Below are 18772 nucleotides of genomic sequence, written 5' to 3'. Positions count from 1 at the left end.
TAAATAATATAATATAATAATATATGCCATTTAGCGGACGCTTTTATCCAAAGCGACTTACAGTCATGTGTGCATAGATTCTACGTATGGGTGGTCCCGGGAATTGAACCCACTACCCTGGCGTTACAAGCGCCATGCTCTACCAACTGAGCTACAGAAGGACCAGAAAACTTTACCCATGTCAACTTTATTGAAGCCTTCATTCTATTGATTTATGAAATTATTCTGGTGAGCAAGTGTTTACAAATAGCTGACCAAAATGTCAGAAATTAGAAGCAGAAATATAAGCCTATCAAAATGTCAGAAATTAGAAGCAGAAATATAAGCCTATCAAAATGTCAGAAATTAAAAGCAGAAATATAAGCCAATCAAAATGTCAGAAATTAGAAGCAAAAATATAAGCCTATCAAAATGTCAGAAATTGGAAGCAGAAACATAAGCCGATCAAAAAAATCACTCCGTCCATCTTAGACTGTACATCACGTTTTCTATTTGCGGGTTAAGGTTGGGCATGAGCCTCAAATTTGAATTTATCCACATATATTCGGGCGGTTGTGGATAGATTATTAGCAATTAGCTAAATGTGTGTGAACAAACAGCTGACACACACAGCGTGACGTCAAAACATCAAAGATGTGGCGGTGGACAGTGTGAAAACAGACAAAGGGGTCCATCAATTTCTATAGCGTATATTTTTAAGCCGAATGTTACAAATGATCTGTCCAAATATTTTATATGATCTGTCCAAATATTTAAATGATCTGTCCAAATATTTAAATGATCTGTCCAAATATTTAAATGATCTGTCCAAATATTTAAATGATCTGTCCAAATATTTAAATGATCTGTCCAAATATTTAAATGACTGCTACTATTAGCACTAGCATTGCTGCTAATGATGTTGAACTCTGCTGGGAGCAGGTGATCGTTTAACAGTGTGTGTGTGTGTGTGTGTGTGTGTGTGTGTGTGTATGTGTGTGTGTGTGTGTGTGTGTGTGTGTGTGTGTGTGTGTGTGTGTGTGTGTGTGTGTGTGTGTGTGTGTGTGTGTGTGTGCGTGTGTGTGTGTGCGTGTGTGTGGGTGGGTGCATGTGTGTGTGTGTGTGTGTGCGTGCGTGCGTGCTGCTGAACAGAATAGAGCCTTGTAAACGCCTCAACGTCTTCTCTAAAATCTCCTCATGTGGGAGTGACCGACCGACATATGTTCCCTGTCAATCTGCCAGCCACCCAGGCAGTCATGCACCAAACACAGACCCCGTAACACCCCGTTCACAGCCAGCCACCCAGACTGACCGACACAGCAAGTCATCTGTCAATTTAGCATCCCTCCTATCAGCCAGGTTAGCATCACTCCATGATCTCCAGTCGTCTTCTTCCCAGTCCGGTGGACAGTGTCAAAGTGTTTAGACCCAGACAGAGACAGGCAGTGTGAAAACAGAGCTGGTTGCTTGACTGTACATAGTATAGTCTTACTGTACTCCTTCATGTATAACAGCTCTACCAGATTTACAGTGTGTTCATTACCTGGCAGTATATATTTATCAAAGGTTATTTCCCTCTCCCCCTCTCTCTCATCCCCTCTCCCTCTCTTCACCCTCTCTCTCTCTCCCCCTCTCCCTCTCCCTCTCTTCCCCCTCTCCTTTATCTTCACCCTCTCTCTCTCCCCTCTCCCTCTCTTCACCCTCTCTCTCTCCCCCCTCTCCCTCTCATCCCCTCTCCCTCTCTTCCCCCTCTCCTTTATCTTCCCCCTCTCTCTCTCTCTCTCTCTCTCTCTCTCTCTCTCTCTCCCCTCTCATCCCCTCTTCCTCTCTTCACCCTCTCTCTCCCCTCTCTCTCAACCCCCTCTCCCTCTCATCCCCTCTCCCTCTCTTCCCCCTCTCCTTTATCTTCACCCTCTCTCTCTCTCCCCCCCTCTCCCTCTCCCTCTCCCTCTCATCCCCTCTCCCTCTCTCCCCCCTCTCCTTTATCTTCACCCCCTCTCTCTCTCCGCCCTCTCCCTCTCTTCACCCTCTCTCTCTCCCCCTCTCCCTCTCCCTCTCATCCCCTCTCCCTCTCTTCCCCCTCTCCTTTATCTTCACCCTCTCTCTCTCCCCTCATCCCCTATCCCTCTCTTCACCCTCTCCTTCATCTTCCCCCTCTTCTTTATCTTCCCCATCTCCCTATTTTCTCTATCTCCCTCTCTTCCCCCTCTCTCTCCCCCTTCTCCCTCTCTCTCCCCCTTCTCCCTCTCTTCCCCCTCTCCCTCTCTTCCTTCTCTCTCCCCCTTCTCCCTCTCTTCCCCCTCTCCCTCTCTTCCCCCTCTCTCTCTTCCCCCTCTCTCTCTCTTCCCCCTCTCTCTCGCTCCCCCCTCTCCCCCTCTCCCCCCTCTCCGTCTCTTCCCCATCTGCAGTCGTTGGGCACCAGTGTGGTGGTGGATATAGCTGTGATGGGCGAGGCCCACGGTCTGATCTCAGACCTGCTGGCGGACCCCTCGCTGCCCCCCAACACCTTCACCTCCCTCCGTGCCGTCAGCAGCCTGCTCACCACTCAGCTCAACTTCCAGGTAAGAGCTGAACTCTTTGCAACTGCTTCTACGCCACTGACAGAATGTGTAAGGGCAGGTTGCAATATATATATATATATATGATGTATGATATGCAGTACCAGTCAAAAGTTTGGACACACCTTCTCATTCAATGTTTTTTTTTTTTACATTGTAAAATAATATATAATAAATAATATATGCCATTTAGCTGACGCTTTTATCCAAAGCGACTTACAGTCATGTGTGCATACATTCTACGTATGGGTGGTCCCGGGAATCGAACCCACTACCCTGGCGTTACAAGCGCCATGCTCTACCAACTGAGCCACAGAAGGACCACAAAAGAATAGTGAAGACATCAAAACTATGAAATAACACATATGGAATCATGTCATAACCAAAAAAGTGTTAAACAAATCAAAATGTAATTTATATTTGAGATTCTTAAAAGTAGCCACCCTTTGTCTTGACAGCTTTGCACACTCTTGGCGTTCTCTCAACCAGCTTCATGAGGTAGTCACCTCGAATGCATTTTAATTACTTCTTTTGGGATTGGGGGTAGCATTTTCACTTTTGGATGAATAGCGTGCCCAGAGTGAACTGCCTCCTACTCTGTTCCAGATGCTAATATATGCATATTATTATTAGTATTGGATCGGAAACACTTTGAAGTTTCTAAAACTGTTTGAATGATGTCTGTGAGTATAACAGAACTCATATGGCAGGCCGAAACCTGTAGTTTTTCAAAGCTTGGCCTACCGAATACACAGTTTCTATGAAGTCAAGTTGCACTTCCTACGGCTTCCACTAGATGTCAACCGTCTTTAGAAACTTGTTTCAGGCTTCTGCTATAAAGGAGGGGCTCATGAGACCTGTTTGAGTCAGTGGTCTGGCAGAGTGTCTCAGGCTCGTGACGCGTGCTACCGACAGAGTGAGCTCTCGTTCCAGCGCTTTTCTTCAGACATAGGAATACTCCGGTTGGAACATTATTGATGTTTTATGTTAAAAACATCCTAAAGATTGATTCCATACATTGTTTGACTTGTTTCTACGACCTGTAATGGAACTTTTCGAGTTTTTGTCTGGACGAAGTGCTCGCGCCTCATGAAGATGGATTACTGGGCTGAACACGCTAACAACAAGTGACTATTTGGACATAAATGATGGACTTTATGGAACAAATCAGTCATTTATTGTTGAACTGGGATTCCTCGGAGTGCCTTCTGATGAAGATCATCAAAGGTAAGTTCATATATATAGTGTTATTTCTAACTTCTGTTGACTCCAAAATGGCGGATATTTCTCTGGCTGGATTGGTCTCTGAGCGCCGTTCTCAGATTATGCTTTTTCCGTTAAAAAAATTGAAATCTGACACAGCGGTTGCATTAAGGAGAGGTTTATCTAAAGTTCCATGTGTAATACTTTTATCTTTTATCAATGTTTATTATGAGTATTTCTGCAAAATCACCAGATGTTTTGGAATCAAAACATTACTGCATGTAACGCGCCAATGTAAACTGAGATTTTTTTATATAAATATGCACATTATCGAACAAAACATACATGTATTGTGTAACATGATGTCCTATGAGTGTCATCTGATGAAGATCATCAAAGGTTAGTGATTAATTGTATCTATATTTCTGCTTTTTGTGACTCCTATCTTTGGCTGGAAAAATGGCTGTGTTTTTTTGACTTGGAGTTGATCTATCATAATCATATGTTCTGCTTTCGCTGTAAAGCACTCTTGAAATCGGACACGATGGCTAGATTAACAAGATCCACAATCACCCAACCTCATCCCAGTTGAGATAGTTTGGGATGAGTTGGACTGCAGAGTGAAGGAAAAGCAGCCAACAAGTGTTGAAACTGGTTGAGAGAACGGCAAAAGTGTGCAAAGCTGTCACCAAGGCAAAGGGTGGCTACTTTCAAGAATCTAAAACCTCAAATATATTTTGAATTGTTTAACACTTTTTTGGTTTCTACATGATGCCACGTGTTATTTCATAGTTTTGATGTCTTCACTATTATTATACAATGTGGAAAATAGCAAAGATAAAGAAAAATCCTCGAATGAGTAGGTGTGTCCAAACGTTTGACTGGTACTGTATGTGTAACTTGCAATATACTGTATGTATTGTGTATCATTGTAGTAGTATTTATTGGGATCCCCAATTAGCCACTGCCAAGGCAGCAACTACTCTTCCTGGGGTCCAAACAGGAAATATAACAGTAAAATAAGTCAAATACATAATATAATATCATAATATACATACCACTACATAACACTACATAACACTACATAGCACTACATAACACTACATGATACTAGATAACACTACATAATACTACCTAGTAATACATAGTACTACATAACACTACATGGTACTACATAACCCTATGTAATAATACGTAATACTAGATAACAGTACATAACACGACATAATACTACATAATACTACATAACACTACATACTACTTACTACATAATACTACGTACTTCTACAGTATGCTACATAACACTACATAGTACTACATTGTACTGCATGACACTACATAACACGACGTAATATGAAATAATACTACATAGCACTACATAATACTACGTTTTACAACATAATAATACATAACAATAGAAAATACTACATATCACTTAAAAATACTACTTTATACTACATTATACTTCATAACACTACATAATACTGCATAATACTACATAATGCTACATAATACAACATAACACGACATAATAGGACATAATACTACATAATACTTCATAAGACTACATAATACAACATAACACGACATAATAGGACATAATACTATATAATACTGCATCAACTCCTACCTCTGCCTCATGCTTCAGAAACGGTAAAGGGCTCCTGTCCTATGAGCTGTCCTGGCTTGCACAAGCCAAGGATTCGGGCAAGGCCACCCAGCTACATAATGTAATACGTAGTACAGTGTAAATTACAGTACAAATATATATCTGTGTGTCTCTTCACAGTCCCCGTTGGGTCGTAAAGGTGTTTCTTTCTGGTTTTTTGCTAGCTTGAGTTACCTGGGGTTACCTGGGGTTACCTGGGTTACCTGGGTTTACCTGGGGTTACCTGGGGTTACCTGGGTTTACCTGGGGTTACCTGGGTTACCTGGGTTACCTGGGTTTACCTGGGGTTACCTGGGGTTACCTGGGTTACCTGGGTTACCTGGGTTTACCTGGGGTTACCTGGGTTACCTGGGTTACCTGGGGTTACCTGGGTTACCTGGGTTACCTGGGGTTACCTGGGTTTACCTGGGTTACCTGGGGTTACCTGGGTTACCTGGGTTACCTGGGGTTACCTGGGGTTACCTGGGTTTACCTGGGTTACCTGGGGTTACCTGGGTTAACTGGGTTACCTGGGGTTACCTGGGTTACCTGGGGTTACCTGGGTTACCTGGGTTTACCTGGGTAACCTGGGGTTACCTGGGTTACCTGGGGTTACCTGGGTTACCTGGGGTTACCTGGGTTACCTGGGGTTACCTGGGGTTACCTGGGGTTACCTGGGGTTACCTGGGTTTACCTGGGGTTACCTGGGGTTACCTGGGGTTACCTGGGTTACCTGGGGTTACCTGGGTTACCTGGGGTTACCTGGGGTTACCTGGGTTACCTGGGTTACCTGGGTTACCTGGGGTTACCTGGGGTTGCAGAGAGTTTCATGAAGTCATTTTCCCAGCCTCTGTTCTGGACCTGGGGACTGTGAAGAGACCTCTGGTTGAATGTCTTGTGTTATACTGATGAGTGTCTGAACTGTGTGTCAACTGCTTGATTCGGTACCTTCAACACATCAACACCTCGCACAAAGACCAATAGTGATGCAATAGTGAGTCAATCACTCCTCAACTTTAAGCCGGGAGAGACTAACATGCGTGTTACTGACATTTTCCCTCTATGTTCATCTAAGTGCGATACGTTTTGCTCTGTTCTAGACCAACTGTAATCGCCCTATGTTCCTCTTTGCCGCACCTTACCACACAACTGGCCAGTGGTCCAGGTGTGACAAAACTAGGGACTGGTCGACTGAAATGTCAAGAAAGCAGAGCAACACCTTATCATGGACAGATTAGGTTTAGTTTTGAGTGAGTGACTTGTCCCAAAAATCTGTTTTTTTGTTTTTGAGATATTTAGAACCAGCCTATCGTTCGTTACCCATTCTGGAACTGACAGGAGATCTATGTTAAACCTATTGTTAGTTACCATTCTAGAACTGACTCGAGTTCTATGTTAAACCTATTGTTAGTTACCATTCTAGAACTGACTGGAGCTCTATGTTAAACCTATTGTTAGTTACCATTCTAGAACTGACTGGAGCTCTATGTTAAACCTATTGTTAGTTACCATTCTAGAACTGACTGGAATTCTATGTTTAACCTATTGTTAGTTACCATTCTAGAACTGACTGGAGTTCTATGTTTAACCTATTGTTAGTTACCATTCTAGAACTGACTGGAGTTCTATGTCAAACCTATTGTTAGTTACCATTCTAGAACTGACTGGAGCTCTATGTTTAACCTATTGTTAGTTACCATTCTAGAACTGACTGGAGCTCTATGTTAAACCTATTGTTAGTTACCCATTCTAGAACTGACTGGAGTTCTATGTTAAACCTATTGTTAGTTACCATTCTAGAACTGACTGGAGTTCTATGTTTAACCTATTGTTAGTTACCATTCTAGAACTGACTGGAGTTCTATGTTTAACCTATTGTTAGTTACCATTCTAGAACTGACTGGAGCTCTATGTTTAACCTATTGTTAGTTACCATTCTAGAACTGACTGGAGCTCTATGTTTAACCTATTGTTAGTTACCCATTCTAGAACTGACTGGAGCTCTATGTTAAACCTATTGTTAGTTACCCATTCTAGAACTGACTGGAGTTCTATGTTTAACCTATTGTTAGTTACCCATTATAGAACTGACTGGAGTTCTATGTTAAACGTATTGTTAGTTACCCATTCTAGAACTATAATATAATAATAGAACTGACTGGAGTTCTATATTAAACGTATTGTTAGTTACCCATTCTAGAACTGACTGGAGTTCTATGTTTAACCTATTGTTAGTTACCATTCTAGAACTGACTGGAGTTCTATGTTTAACCTATTGTTAGTTACCATTCTAGAACTGACTGGAGTTCTATGTTTAACCTATTGTTAGTTACCATTCTAGAACTGACTGGAGTTCTATGTTTAACCTATTGTTAGTTACCCATTCTAGAACTATAATATAATAATAGAACTGACTGGAGTTCTATGTTAAACGTATTGTTAGTTACCCATTCTAGAACTGACTGGAGCTCTATGTTAAACGTATTGTTAGTTACCATTCTAGAACTGACTGGAGCTCTATGTTTAACCTATTGTTAGTTACCATTCTAGAACTGACTGGAGTTCTATGTTAAACCTATTGTTAGTTACCATTCTAGAACTGACTGGAGTTCTATGTTAAACCTATTGTTAGTTACCAGTCTAGAACTGACTGGAGCTCTATGTTTAACCTATTGTTAGTTACCATTCTAGAACTGACTGGAGTTCTATGTTTAACCTATTGTTAGTTACCATTCTAGAACTGACTGGAGTTCTATGTTAAACCTATTGTTAGTTACCATTCTAGAACTGACTGGAGCTCTATGTTAAACCTATTGTTAGTTACCATTCTAGAACTGACTGGAGTTCTATGTTAAACCTATTGTTAGTTACCATTCTAGAACTGACTGGAGTTCTATGTTTAACCTATTGTTAGTTACCATTCTAGAACTGACTGGAGCTCTATGTTTAACCTATTGTTAGTTACCATTCTAGAACTGACTGGAGTTCTATTTTAAATGTATTGTTAGTTACCATTCTAGAACTGACTGGAGCTCTATGTTAAACCTATTGTTAGTTACCCATTCTAGAACTGACTGGAGCTCTATGTTAAACCTATTGTTAGTTACCATTCTAGAACTGACTGGAGTTCTATGTTAAACCTATTGTTAGTTACCATTCTAGAACTGACTGGAGCTCTATGTTAAACCTATTGTTAGTTAGCCATTCTAGAACTGACTGGAGTTCTATGTTTAACCTATTGTTAGTTACCCATTCTAGAACTGACTGGAGTTCTATGTTTAAGTTCTACTCCCGAGTCTTTAGAATCCATCGACCTGACCCGAGTTCCCGAGTGTTACCATGACCTCAAACTGGTATTTAGCAAACAGAGGGCCACCATGCTACCACCCCATAGACCTTATGATTGCCCCATCGAACTGTTTCCGGGCACTTGCCCCCCCAGGGGTCGGATCTTTTCCCTATCTCCACCCCAACGAGCTGCTATGGATACCTATATCAAGGACGCTCTGGAAGCAGGCCTCATGCGTCCATCCACCTCCCCGGCGGGAGCAGGGTTTTTCTTTGTGGCCAAGAAAGACGGTGGATTACGTCCTTGCATCGACTACCGGGGACTCGATGCCATAACCGTTCGTAACCGTTACCCGCTACCCCTTATGGCCACAGCCTTCGAGCTGCTCCAGAAAGCAGTTGTTTTCACTAAGCTTGACCTGCGGAACGCATACCATCTTGTGCGGATCAGACCTGGTGACGAGTGGAAGACCGCTTTCAACACGCCTACTGGTCACTATGAATACTTGGTGATGCCCTTCGGCCTGACCAACGCCCCAGCGGTGTTCCAAGCGCTCATAAACAATGTGCTTAGGGATATGCTTAACATATTTGTGTTCGTTTACTTGGATGACATCCTCATCTTTTTGAGCTCTCTTCAAGAACACACAAAGCATGTCAGACAAGTACTCAAACGCCTCCTAGACAGCCGTGAGGATACCGTGAGACGAGCTCAAGCTATTGAACCGGACCCGAAAGGAGGTCCTGCCAATCGGTTGTTTGTCCCCAAGGCAGTGAGGACTCAGGTCCTTCTGTGGGGGCACTCCTCTCGCCTCACCTGTCACCCGGGCGTAGGTCACACCTTGGAGTTCATCCAGCGTAAGTTCTGGTGGCCTACCATAAGAGAAGACGTTGCCACTTTCGTCAATGCCTGCCCCGTGTGCTGCCAGGGCAAATCTTCTCACCTCCGCCCGCAAGGACTCCTTCACCCCTTACCTGTTCCCCACAGACCCTGGTCCCATATCTCGTTGGACTTTATTACTGGCCTTCCTCCATCCCATGGCAATACTACTATCCTAGTCATAATCGACAGGTTTTCTAAGGCGGCCAGGTTCGTCCCTCTGACTAAGTTACCTTCTGCCAAGGAAACGGCTGAGTTGGTAATTAATCATGTGTTCCGAGTCTTCGGCATTCCTCAAGATATGGTTTCTGACAGAGGTCCCCAGTTCGCCTCTAGGTTTTGGAAGGCCTTCTGCCAACTCATGGGAGCTTCTGCCAGTCTATCTTCAGGGTACCATCTGGCCAAACAGAGAGGATGAATCAAGAGCTGGAAACCACCCTCCGATGTATGACTCGTAGCAACCCGTCCACATGGTCGTCCTTCATTGTTTGGGCCGAATACGCGCACAACACCTTGCGCTCCTCCTCCACTGGTATGTCCCCGCACGAGTGTCAGTTTGGCTATGCCCCTCCATTGTTCCCGGACCAGGAGGCAGAAGTCAGAGTGCCTTCAGCCTTGAAGTTCGTCAGACGCTGTCGGCTTATGTGGAGGAAGACCCGTCTTAATCTTATGCGTTCCTCACAGAGGTACCAACAACAAGCCAACAGACGTCGCCGTCCCGGGCCTACCCTGCGCCCCGGCCAGAGAGTCTGGCTCTCCACAAGAGACTTACCACTACAGGTAGAGTCTCGCAAGCTGTCCCAAAAATACATCGGTCCCTTTAAGGTTGCCAGGAGAGTTAACCCAGTTTCTTATCGCCTACACTTACCCAGATCCCTTAAGATTAATCCCACGTTTCACATTTCCTTATTAAAACCTGTTGTTTTTTTCTCCCCTTGTCCCGGCAGACAGACCTCCCACTCCGCCTCGTGTCATTGGAGGCCAGCCGGCTTATACCGTCCATCGGATACTGGATTCCCGCCGGGTGCAGCGGTCCTGGCAGTATCTGGTGGACTGGGAAGGCTACGGTCCCGAGGAGCGCTCCTGGGTTCCTGCCAAAGACATACTGGACCCTGACCTCATTCGTCAGTTCAGGGCCCTCCACCCTGAGAGAGCTGGTAGGAACGTCAGGAGCCGTTCCTAGGGGGGGGATTCTGTCAGGATTTGGCCAGGGTTGTTCCGGTTTTTGGTCACTAGATGCCCCCATTGTGCCTTTTGACCTTTTTGTTTTCCCTTGATCCCCATTATTATTTGCACCTGTGCCTCGTTTCCCCTGATTGTATTTAAACCCTTTGTTTTCCTCAGTTCTGTGCTCTGTGTTTGTATGTTAGCACCCAGCCCTAGTACTCTGTGTACTCTTGTTGATCCCGGTGGACTCTCTTGTGGAATTCTGTTTTTTGTTCTTGTTTGTTTGTTTTTTGAGTATCTTTTGAGGCTTTTTGTGCTATACTTTCCACCTTGTGGATTTACCTTTTTGTCTTGGAGGATTACCTTTGTTCTTATGGAATTCCTTTTGAGGTTGTGGAGTAACATGTTTTCCTGAAGAACTTCACGTTTTTCTTCATTAAATACACCGTCTCAAGTACTGCTGTGTCTGCCTCATCTTCTGGGTTCTGCCCACTATTCGTGGCTCAGTTGGTTAAGTGACTGTTTCTCACTCCGGAGACCCGGGTTCGTAACCGGGTCCTGACACCTATTGTTAGTTACCATTCTAGAACTGACTGGAGTTCTATGTTTAACCTATTGTTAGTTACCATTCTAGAACTGACTGGACAGTCTGTTTGTGTTGTCATGCCAACTCTTTATCACTCAATGCCGTTCCTAACGTTTGGCTTGACAATAACAGCAACGGATTAGGCAAGAACACATACAGATCTGGGACCAGCTTTAATGGGAAGATGCAGGAAAAGCATGAGGAAGAGTCCTGCCCTAGTGCCTAATCTACTGCCAGTCTTTCCCAAGCTGTCCATTCTGTTGCCTCTAAAACACAACATGGACCACAATGGAAATCTGTATAATATATGTATTTGTGTGCACAGTATGTACCGTAGGTTTACTTGGCTGAGGCACCGCTTTGTGTATGTTAAATATGTAAAATAAAATTAAATATACAATTCTTCCAGCCCCTGCACCGTCCGCGCCTCGCTCCCCTGGGCGTCAACCTGGGAGACGCCTACATCTGCTCCGACTCAGAGGAGGGATCTGAGAAGATAGGGGAGAGGACCAATACCTTGCCTAAGGTGAGAACAGATGCATGGGGGGAAAGGGAGAGGGGGAGAGGATTGGCCTGAGAAGACAGGTGAGAGGACCAATACCTTACTAAAGGTGAGAACAGATGCATGGTGGGAAAGGGAGAGGGGGAGAGGAGGGGTCTGAGAAGACAGGTGAGAGGACCAATACCTTACCTAAGGTGAGAACAGATGCATGGTGGGAAAGGGAGAGGGGGAGAGGAGGGGTCTGAGAAGACAGGTGAGAGGACCAATACCTTACCTAAGGTGAGAACAGATGCATGGTGGGAAAGGGAGAGGGGGAGAGGAGGGGTCTGAGAAGACAGGTGAGATGACCAATACCTTACTAAAGGTGAGAACAGATGCATGGTGGGAAAGGGAGAGGGGGAGAGGAGGGGTCTGAGAAGACAGGTGAGAGGACCAATACCTTACTAAAGGTGAGAACAGATGCATGGTGGGAAAGGGAGAGGGGGAGAGGAGGGGTCTGAGAAGACAGGTGAGAGGACCAATACCTTACTAAAGGTGAGAACAGATGCATGGTGGGAAAGGGAGAGGGGGAGAGGAGGGGTCTGAGAAGACAGGTGAGAGGACCAATACCTTACTAAAGGTGAGAACAGATGCATGGTGGGAAAGGGAGAGGGGGAGAGGAGGGGTCTGAGAAGACAGGTGAGAGGACCAATACCTTACTAAAGGTGAGAACAGATGCATGGTGGGAAAGGGAGAGGGGGAGAGGAGGGGTCTGAGAAGACAGGTGAGAGGACCAATACCTTACTAAAGGTGAGAACAGATGCATGGGGGAAAGGGAGAGGGGGAGAGGAGGGGTCTGAGAAGACAGGTGAGAGGACCAATACCTTACTAAAGGTGAGAACAGATGCATGGTGGGAAAGGGAGAGGGGGAGAGGAGGGGTCTGAGAAGACAGGTGAGAGGACCAATACCTTACTAAAGGTGAGAACAGATACATGGTGGGAAAGGGAGAGGGAGAGAGGAGGGGTCTGAGAAGACAGGTGAGAGGACCAATACCTTACTAAAGGTGAGAACAGATGCATGGGGGGAAAGGGAGAGGGGGAGAGGAGGGGTCTGAGAAGGGGGGGACCAATATACTCTACCTAAGGAGAGAAGGGTCCTGACTGCTATACAGAGCCTTCGGAAAGTATTCACACCCCTTGACTTTTTCCACAATTTGTTTTTTTACAAAGTGGAATTAAACTTTATAAAAATTTACATTTTTGGTCAACAATCCATACAAAATACTCTGTAATGTCAAAGTGAAATTTTTACATTTGTAAAAACGAATATCAGCCACCAATTGTGCAATTTCTCCCACTTTAAAAGATCAGGCCTGTAATTTTCATCATAGGTACATTTCAACTATGACAGACAAAATGAGAAAAAAAAATCCAGAAAATCACATTGTAGGATTTTTTATGAATTTATTTGCAAATTATGGTGGAAAATAAGAAATGCAACTTTGACTTTGGTTACCACTTGTAGCGCCGTCATTGTTATAACCCTCCCTAACATGACTTATGGCCTACGTAACAATGCTACACGCATATGTTCATGTTTTATTGTCTGGCTAATGAGCAAGAGTACTCCCCTGCTTTTAACTTTTTACCGTCAAAGAAAAGACTGTATTTTCATAGAGTTTCGTGTGGAAAAAAAATATGTCTGGTGCTTAGAGGGGGGGGGGGGTTCTCCTTCTCGTTCTCTCTTTCATTTAAACAGCTGTGTCAACATGACTGATTTTCAGAAGCAGGCAGAGATAGAGATGGAGCGAGAGAGCGAGTGAGCGAGAGAGATTTGTTGATTTCAAAAAAGCTTTTGACTCAATTTGTCATGAGGGTCTGCTTAAACACCACATAATCCAGAGCAGAATTAGGCCGATACACGCTAACTATCACAATCCAGAAAATACACTTTAAATTCTACAACCATCTAAAAGGAAGCAATTCCCAAACCTTCCATAACAAATCCATCACCTATAGAGAAATTAACCTGGAGTAGAGTCCCCCAAGCAAGCTGGTCCTGGGGCTCTGTTCACAAACAGAACCCACAGAGCCCCAGGACAGCAACACAATTAGACCCGACCAAATCATGAGATTTGACACACTGGAAAAGATTAACAAAAACACAGAGCAAACTAGAATACGATTTGGCCCTGAACAGAGAGTACACAGTGGCAGAATACCTGGCCGCCGTGACTGCCCCAAACTTAAGGAAAGCTTTGACTATGTACAGACTCAGTGAGCATAGCCTTGCTATTGAGAAGGCCGCCGAAGGCAGACCTGGATCTCAAGAGAAGACAGGCTATGTGCACACTGCCCACAAAATGAGATGGAAACTGAACTCCACTTCCTAACCTCCTGCCAAATGTATGACCATATTAGAGACACATATTTCCTTCAGATTACACAGACCCACAAAGAATTCAAAAACAAATCCAATCTTGATAAACTCCCATATCTACTGGGTGAAATACAAAAGTGTGCCTTCTTGCAGCAATATATGTGACCTGTTGTCACAAAAAAAGGTCAACCAGTGAAAAACAAACACAATTGTAAATACAACCCATATTTGTGTTTATTTATTTCCCCCTTTGTACTAAACTAATTGCACATTGTTACAACACTATATATACATAATATGACATTTGTAATGTCTTTATTCTTTTGTAACTTTTGTGAGTGTAATGTTTACTGGTTAAAAAAAAAACATTTTGTTTTCGTTTATTATCTATTTCACTGGATTTGGCAATGCTAACATATGTTTCCCATGCCAATAAAGCCCCTTGAATGGAATTGAGAGAGACAGAGACAGTGGCAGAGATAGAAAGAGAGAGAAATGAGAGAAATGATGTGTAGAAGTGTGATGATGATGTGTAGAAGCAGACAAGAGAGGGATGAGAGGGATGAGAGGGATGAGAGGGATGAGGGATATGAGGGATATGAGGGATGAGAGGGATGAGAGGGATGAGGGATATGAGGGATGAGAGGGATGACAGTGTATGTATTTACAGACAGGAGGACTCCCTGTTGATACGTTGATCATTTATCTGAAGGATTAAATATCTAAACTCTTTCCCCTCTACTTCCCTTTGGTCTCCCTCTATTCCCTCTCTCCTAACGCCCCACAACCCCCACGGTGTGTGTGTGTGTGTGTGTGTGTGTGTGTGTGTGTGTGTGTGTGTGTGTGTGTGTGTGTGTGTGTGTGTGTGTGTGTGTGTGTGTGTGTGGTCGGTCGACTGTTCCCTGTTCCATGAGTGATCAAACCAGTCTCAGAGCTGACAGAATGATAGTTTTAGCTCGTCTGTATGAAGCACTTATGAAATAAAACCTTGTTAAAAGTAAAGCTAAGACAAACTGTGCAACGTTCAATCATGGCTACTTTACATACATACACACACACACACACACACACACACACACACACACACACACACACACACACACACACACACACACACACACAGGAGAGTCAGGGAGGGCCAGGGAGCACCAGGGAGGTTCAGGGAGCGACAGGGAGAGCCAGGGAGGGCCAGGGAGGGTCAGGGAGGGCCAGGGAGGGCCAGGGAGGGTCGGGGAGAGCCAGGGAGAGCAAGGGAGGGTCAGGGAGGGCCAGGGAGAGCCGGGGAGGGCCAGGGAGGGTCGGGGAGAGCCAGGGAGGGCCAGGGAGGGCCAGGGAGAGCAAGGGAGGGCCAGGGAGAGCAGGGGAAGGTCAGGGAGGGCCAGGGAGAGCAAGGGAGGGCCAAGGAGAGCCAGGGAGGGCCAGGGAGGGTCAGGGAGGGCCAGGGAGAGCAAGGGAGGGTCAGGGAGGGCCAGGGAGGGTCAGGGAGCACCAGGGAGGGCCAGGGAGAGAGGGCTGGCAGAACTCTAAGTGGCTCTGGCAGAGAACTGGAGGAGGGGGAATGCGGTTAGTGGCGGAGGGGGTGTTGCGTGTGTGTGTGTGTGTGTGTGTGTGTGTGTGTGTGTGTGTGTGTGTGTGTGTGTGTGTGTGTGTGTGTGTGTGTGTGTGTGTGGTGGAAAGTCCTGTACTGCTGTGCTGTGCTTGCTTTTTTCTCTAAGAGAAGTTTTGACATCCACTGTGGTGCATACTGATGGCTTTCCAGCTGAAATCCCCAAACTTACATTCTTCTAAAAACACACATATGGGCGTGTGCACATATTCATGTACACACACACACACACACACACACACACACACTTACTGTTTTCAAAGTGCTGCATGTTCTCATTTTTAATATGCTGAGCCACTGAGAACTGTCTGGCGTGAGTTCAGGCCGAGGAGGAGGAGCACATACCAACTACGAATAACATGAATAACATGAATAACAAACACATAATCGTTAACAAACTGTTTGAATCTTTAACTAAACATTTTTCTCCACTCGAATCATGAACACGTAACCTGTAACATCTAAACAAACCACACTCTTTGTACTCATCACGAAACATCATCAAACACCATTAAATGTAACCAAACATCATGAAACATCCCCAAACACCACGAAACATCCCCAAACACCACAAAACATCACCAAACACCACGAAACATCACCAAACACCATGAAATATAACCAAACACCATGAAACACCCCCAAACACCACGAAACATCACCAAACCCCACAAAACACCACGAAACATCACCAAACACCATGAAATATCACCAAACATCATGAAACATCACCAAACACAATGACACATCACCGAACACATTGAAACATCACCAAACACCATGAAACATCACGAAACACCATGAAACATCACCAAACACCATGAAACATCACCGAACACAATGAAACATCACCAAACACCATGAAACATCACCAAACAACATGAAACATCACGAAACACCATGAAACATCACGAAACACCATGAAACATCAAACACCATGAAACATCACCGAACACAATGAAACATCACCAAACACCATGAAACATCACCAAACACCATGAAACATCACCGAACACAATGAAACATCACCGAACACAATGACACATCACCAAACACCATGAAACATCACCAAACACAATGACACATCACCAAACACCATGAAACATCACCAAACACAATGAAACATCACCAAACACCATGAAACATCACCAAACACAATGACACATCACCGAACACAATGAAATATCACCAAACACCATGACACATCACCAAACACCATGAAACATCACCAAACACCATGAAACATCACCAAACACCATGAAACATCACCGAACACAATGACACATCACCAAACACAATGAAACATCACCGAACACAATGACACATCACCAAACACCATGAAACATCACCAAACACCATGAAACATCACCAAACACCATGAAACATCACCAAACACAATGACACATCACCAAACACCACAAAACATCACGAAACACCATGAAACATCACGAAACACCATGAAACATCACCAAACACCATGAAACATCACCAAACACCATAAGCTGTATTTACTCAGATATCACAGCAGGAGTTTTACAATTGAGTTGGCTGGACAGACAGACAGACAGACAGACAGACAGACAGACAGACAGACAGACAGACAGAGTACTGGGTCATGGTGCATGTCAAGAGGTTGCATGAGGGAGCTCTGCCACACGTAGTGCCAACTCTCTGCCAGCAAACAGATGGCAGCATCACTACTGGGAATCCCAGGGAAAGAAGACTGGGGTGGGAGACAGAGGAGAGGAGAGGAGAGGAGAGGAGAGGAGAGGAGAGGAGAGGAGAGGAGAGGAGAGGAGAGGATAATCCAATGAAATAGTGTCAACAACAGCCCACCGAAATAGTCCACTAGAATGATGAGGAACTCATACAGCCCTCTCCTGAGTCTGCAGACTCTCTGATTCTTCAAGCTCTTTGATCTCTATACATCTTACTGCATGTATGTATAAAAAGACACTGGCTTTGTCCCAATATCCACACTTATACCAATAAATAATGTAGTATGGGCATTTTTCAAATCAGTTGTTGCTTTATTTGTTCCGCTGTAGCATCTGCGGCGTAGCACATGAATATCGCATAGCTGCTTATCTAACAGATCACTGTATAATGTTGTGCGTTTTTAATAGCGTCTGCGGCGTAGCCTGCACCCGGGGCTGTTGAGGAGGACCTCTTCTACATGGACCACCACCACCTCAGCAACGGGCCTGCCCACCATCGAACCCGGACCAGTACGCAGGGCCAGCATCAGCATCAAACCCTTCCACGAACCGCTCGTCTGCAGGTAGGCTACAGTACTGAGCCCCAACTCCTAACCCCTGTCAAACTGTCCAACAGTACAAGTACAGTGTGGGTTAACCCTTTAGAACACAATGGAATTCTAGAACGGTGCTATGGGGTTCCTAGAATGGGTTTTAAAAAGAAGTCTGGAATGAAATTATAATCGTACCGTGTTCACCATAGTGATAATCACAACATGCCTGTCATCAGTAGGATATTGGAGTTGAAATGGGTTCCCTTTACTATGACATGCTAAACCCAGAGTCATACTGTGGCATAACGAAGCAGTACGCCCCAGCAGACAGTCAGACCATGTGCCCCAGCAGACAGTCAGACCATGTGCCCCAGCAGACAGTCAGACCATGTGCCCCAGCAGACAGTCAGACCATGTGCCCCAGCAGACAGTCAGACCATGTGCCCCAGCAGACAGTCAGACCATGTGCCCCAGCAGACAGTCAGGCCATGTGCCCCAGCAGACAGTCAGACCATGTGCCCCAGCAGACAGTCAGACCATGTGCCCCAGCAGACAGTCAGACCATGTGCCCCAGCAGACAGTCAGACCATGTGCCCCAGCAGACAGTCAGACCATGTGCCCCAGCAGACAGTCAGACCATGTGCCCCAGCAGACAGTCAGACCATGTGCCCCAGCAGACAGTCAGACCATGTGCCCCAGCAGACAGTCAGACCATGTGCCCCAGCAGACAGTCAGACCATGTGCC

General features: G+C 44.9%; 1 protein-coding gene across 2 annotated transcripts in view; it reads left to right on the top strand.

Moving 5' to 3' along the window:
- Positions 1 to 18772, top strand: part of LOC118382422 (cGMP-inhibited 3',5'-cyclic phosphodiesterase 3A-like) — a 251175-nt gene that overhangs the window by 186528 nt on the left and 45875 nt on the right. For both annotated transcript variants that reach the window (XM_052466553.1, XM_052466554.1), the window contains exons 3-5: positions 2388 to 2540; positions 11719 to 11835; positions 17903 to 18057. In XM_052466553.1, coding sequence (XP_052322513.1) covers positions 2388 to 2540; positions 11719 to 11835; positions 17903 to 18057 — 425 coding nt within the window. The remainder of the gene's footprint in view (positions 1 to 2387; positions 2541 to 11718; positions 11836 to 17902; positions 18058 to 18772) is intronic.

The sequence above is a fragment of the Oncorhynchus keta genome, chromosome 17 (genome assembly GCF_023373465.1).
Source record: "Oncorhynchus keta strain PuntledgeMale-10-30-2019 chromosome 17, Oket_V2, whole genome shotgun sequence".
NCBI lineage: Eukaryota > Metazoa > Chordata > Actinopteri > Salmoniformes > Salmonidae > Oncorhynchus > Oncorhynchus keta.
This window is presented reverse-complemented; position numbering and strand designations above follow the sequence as displayed.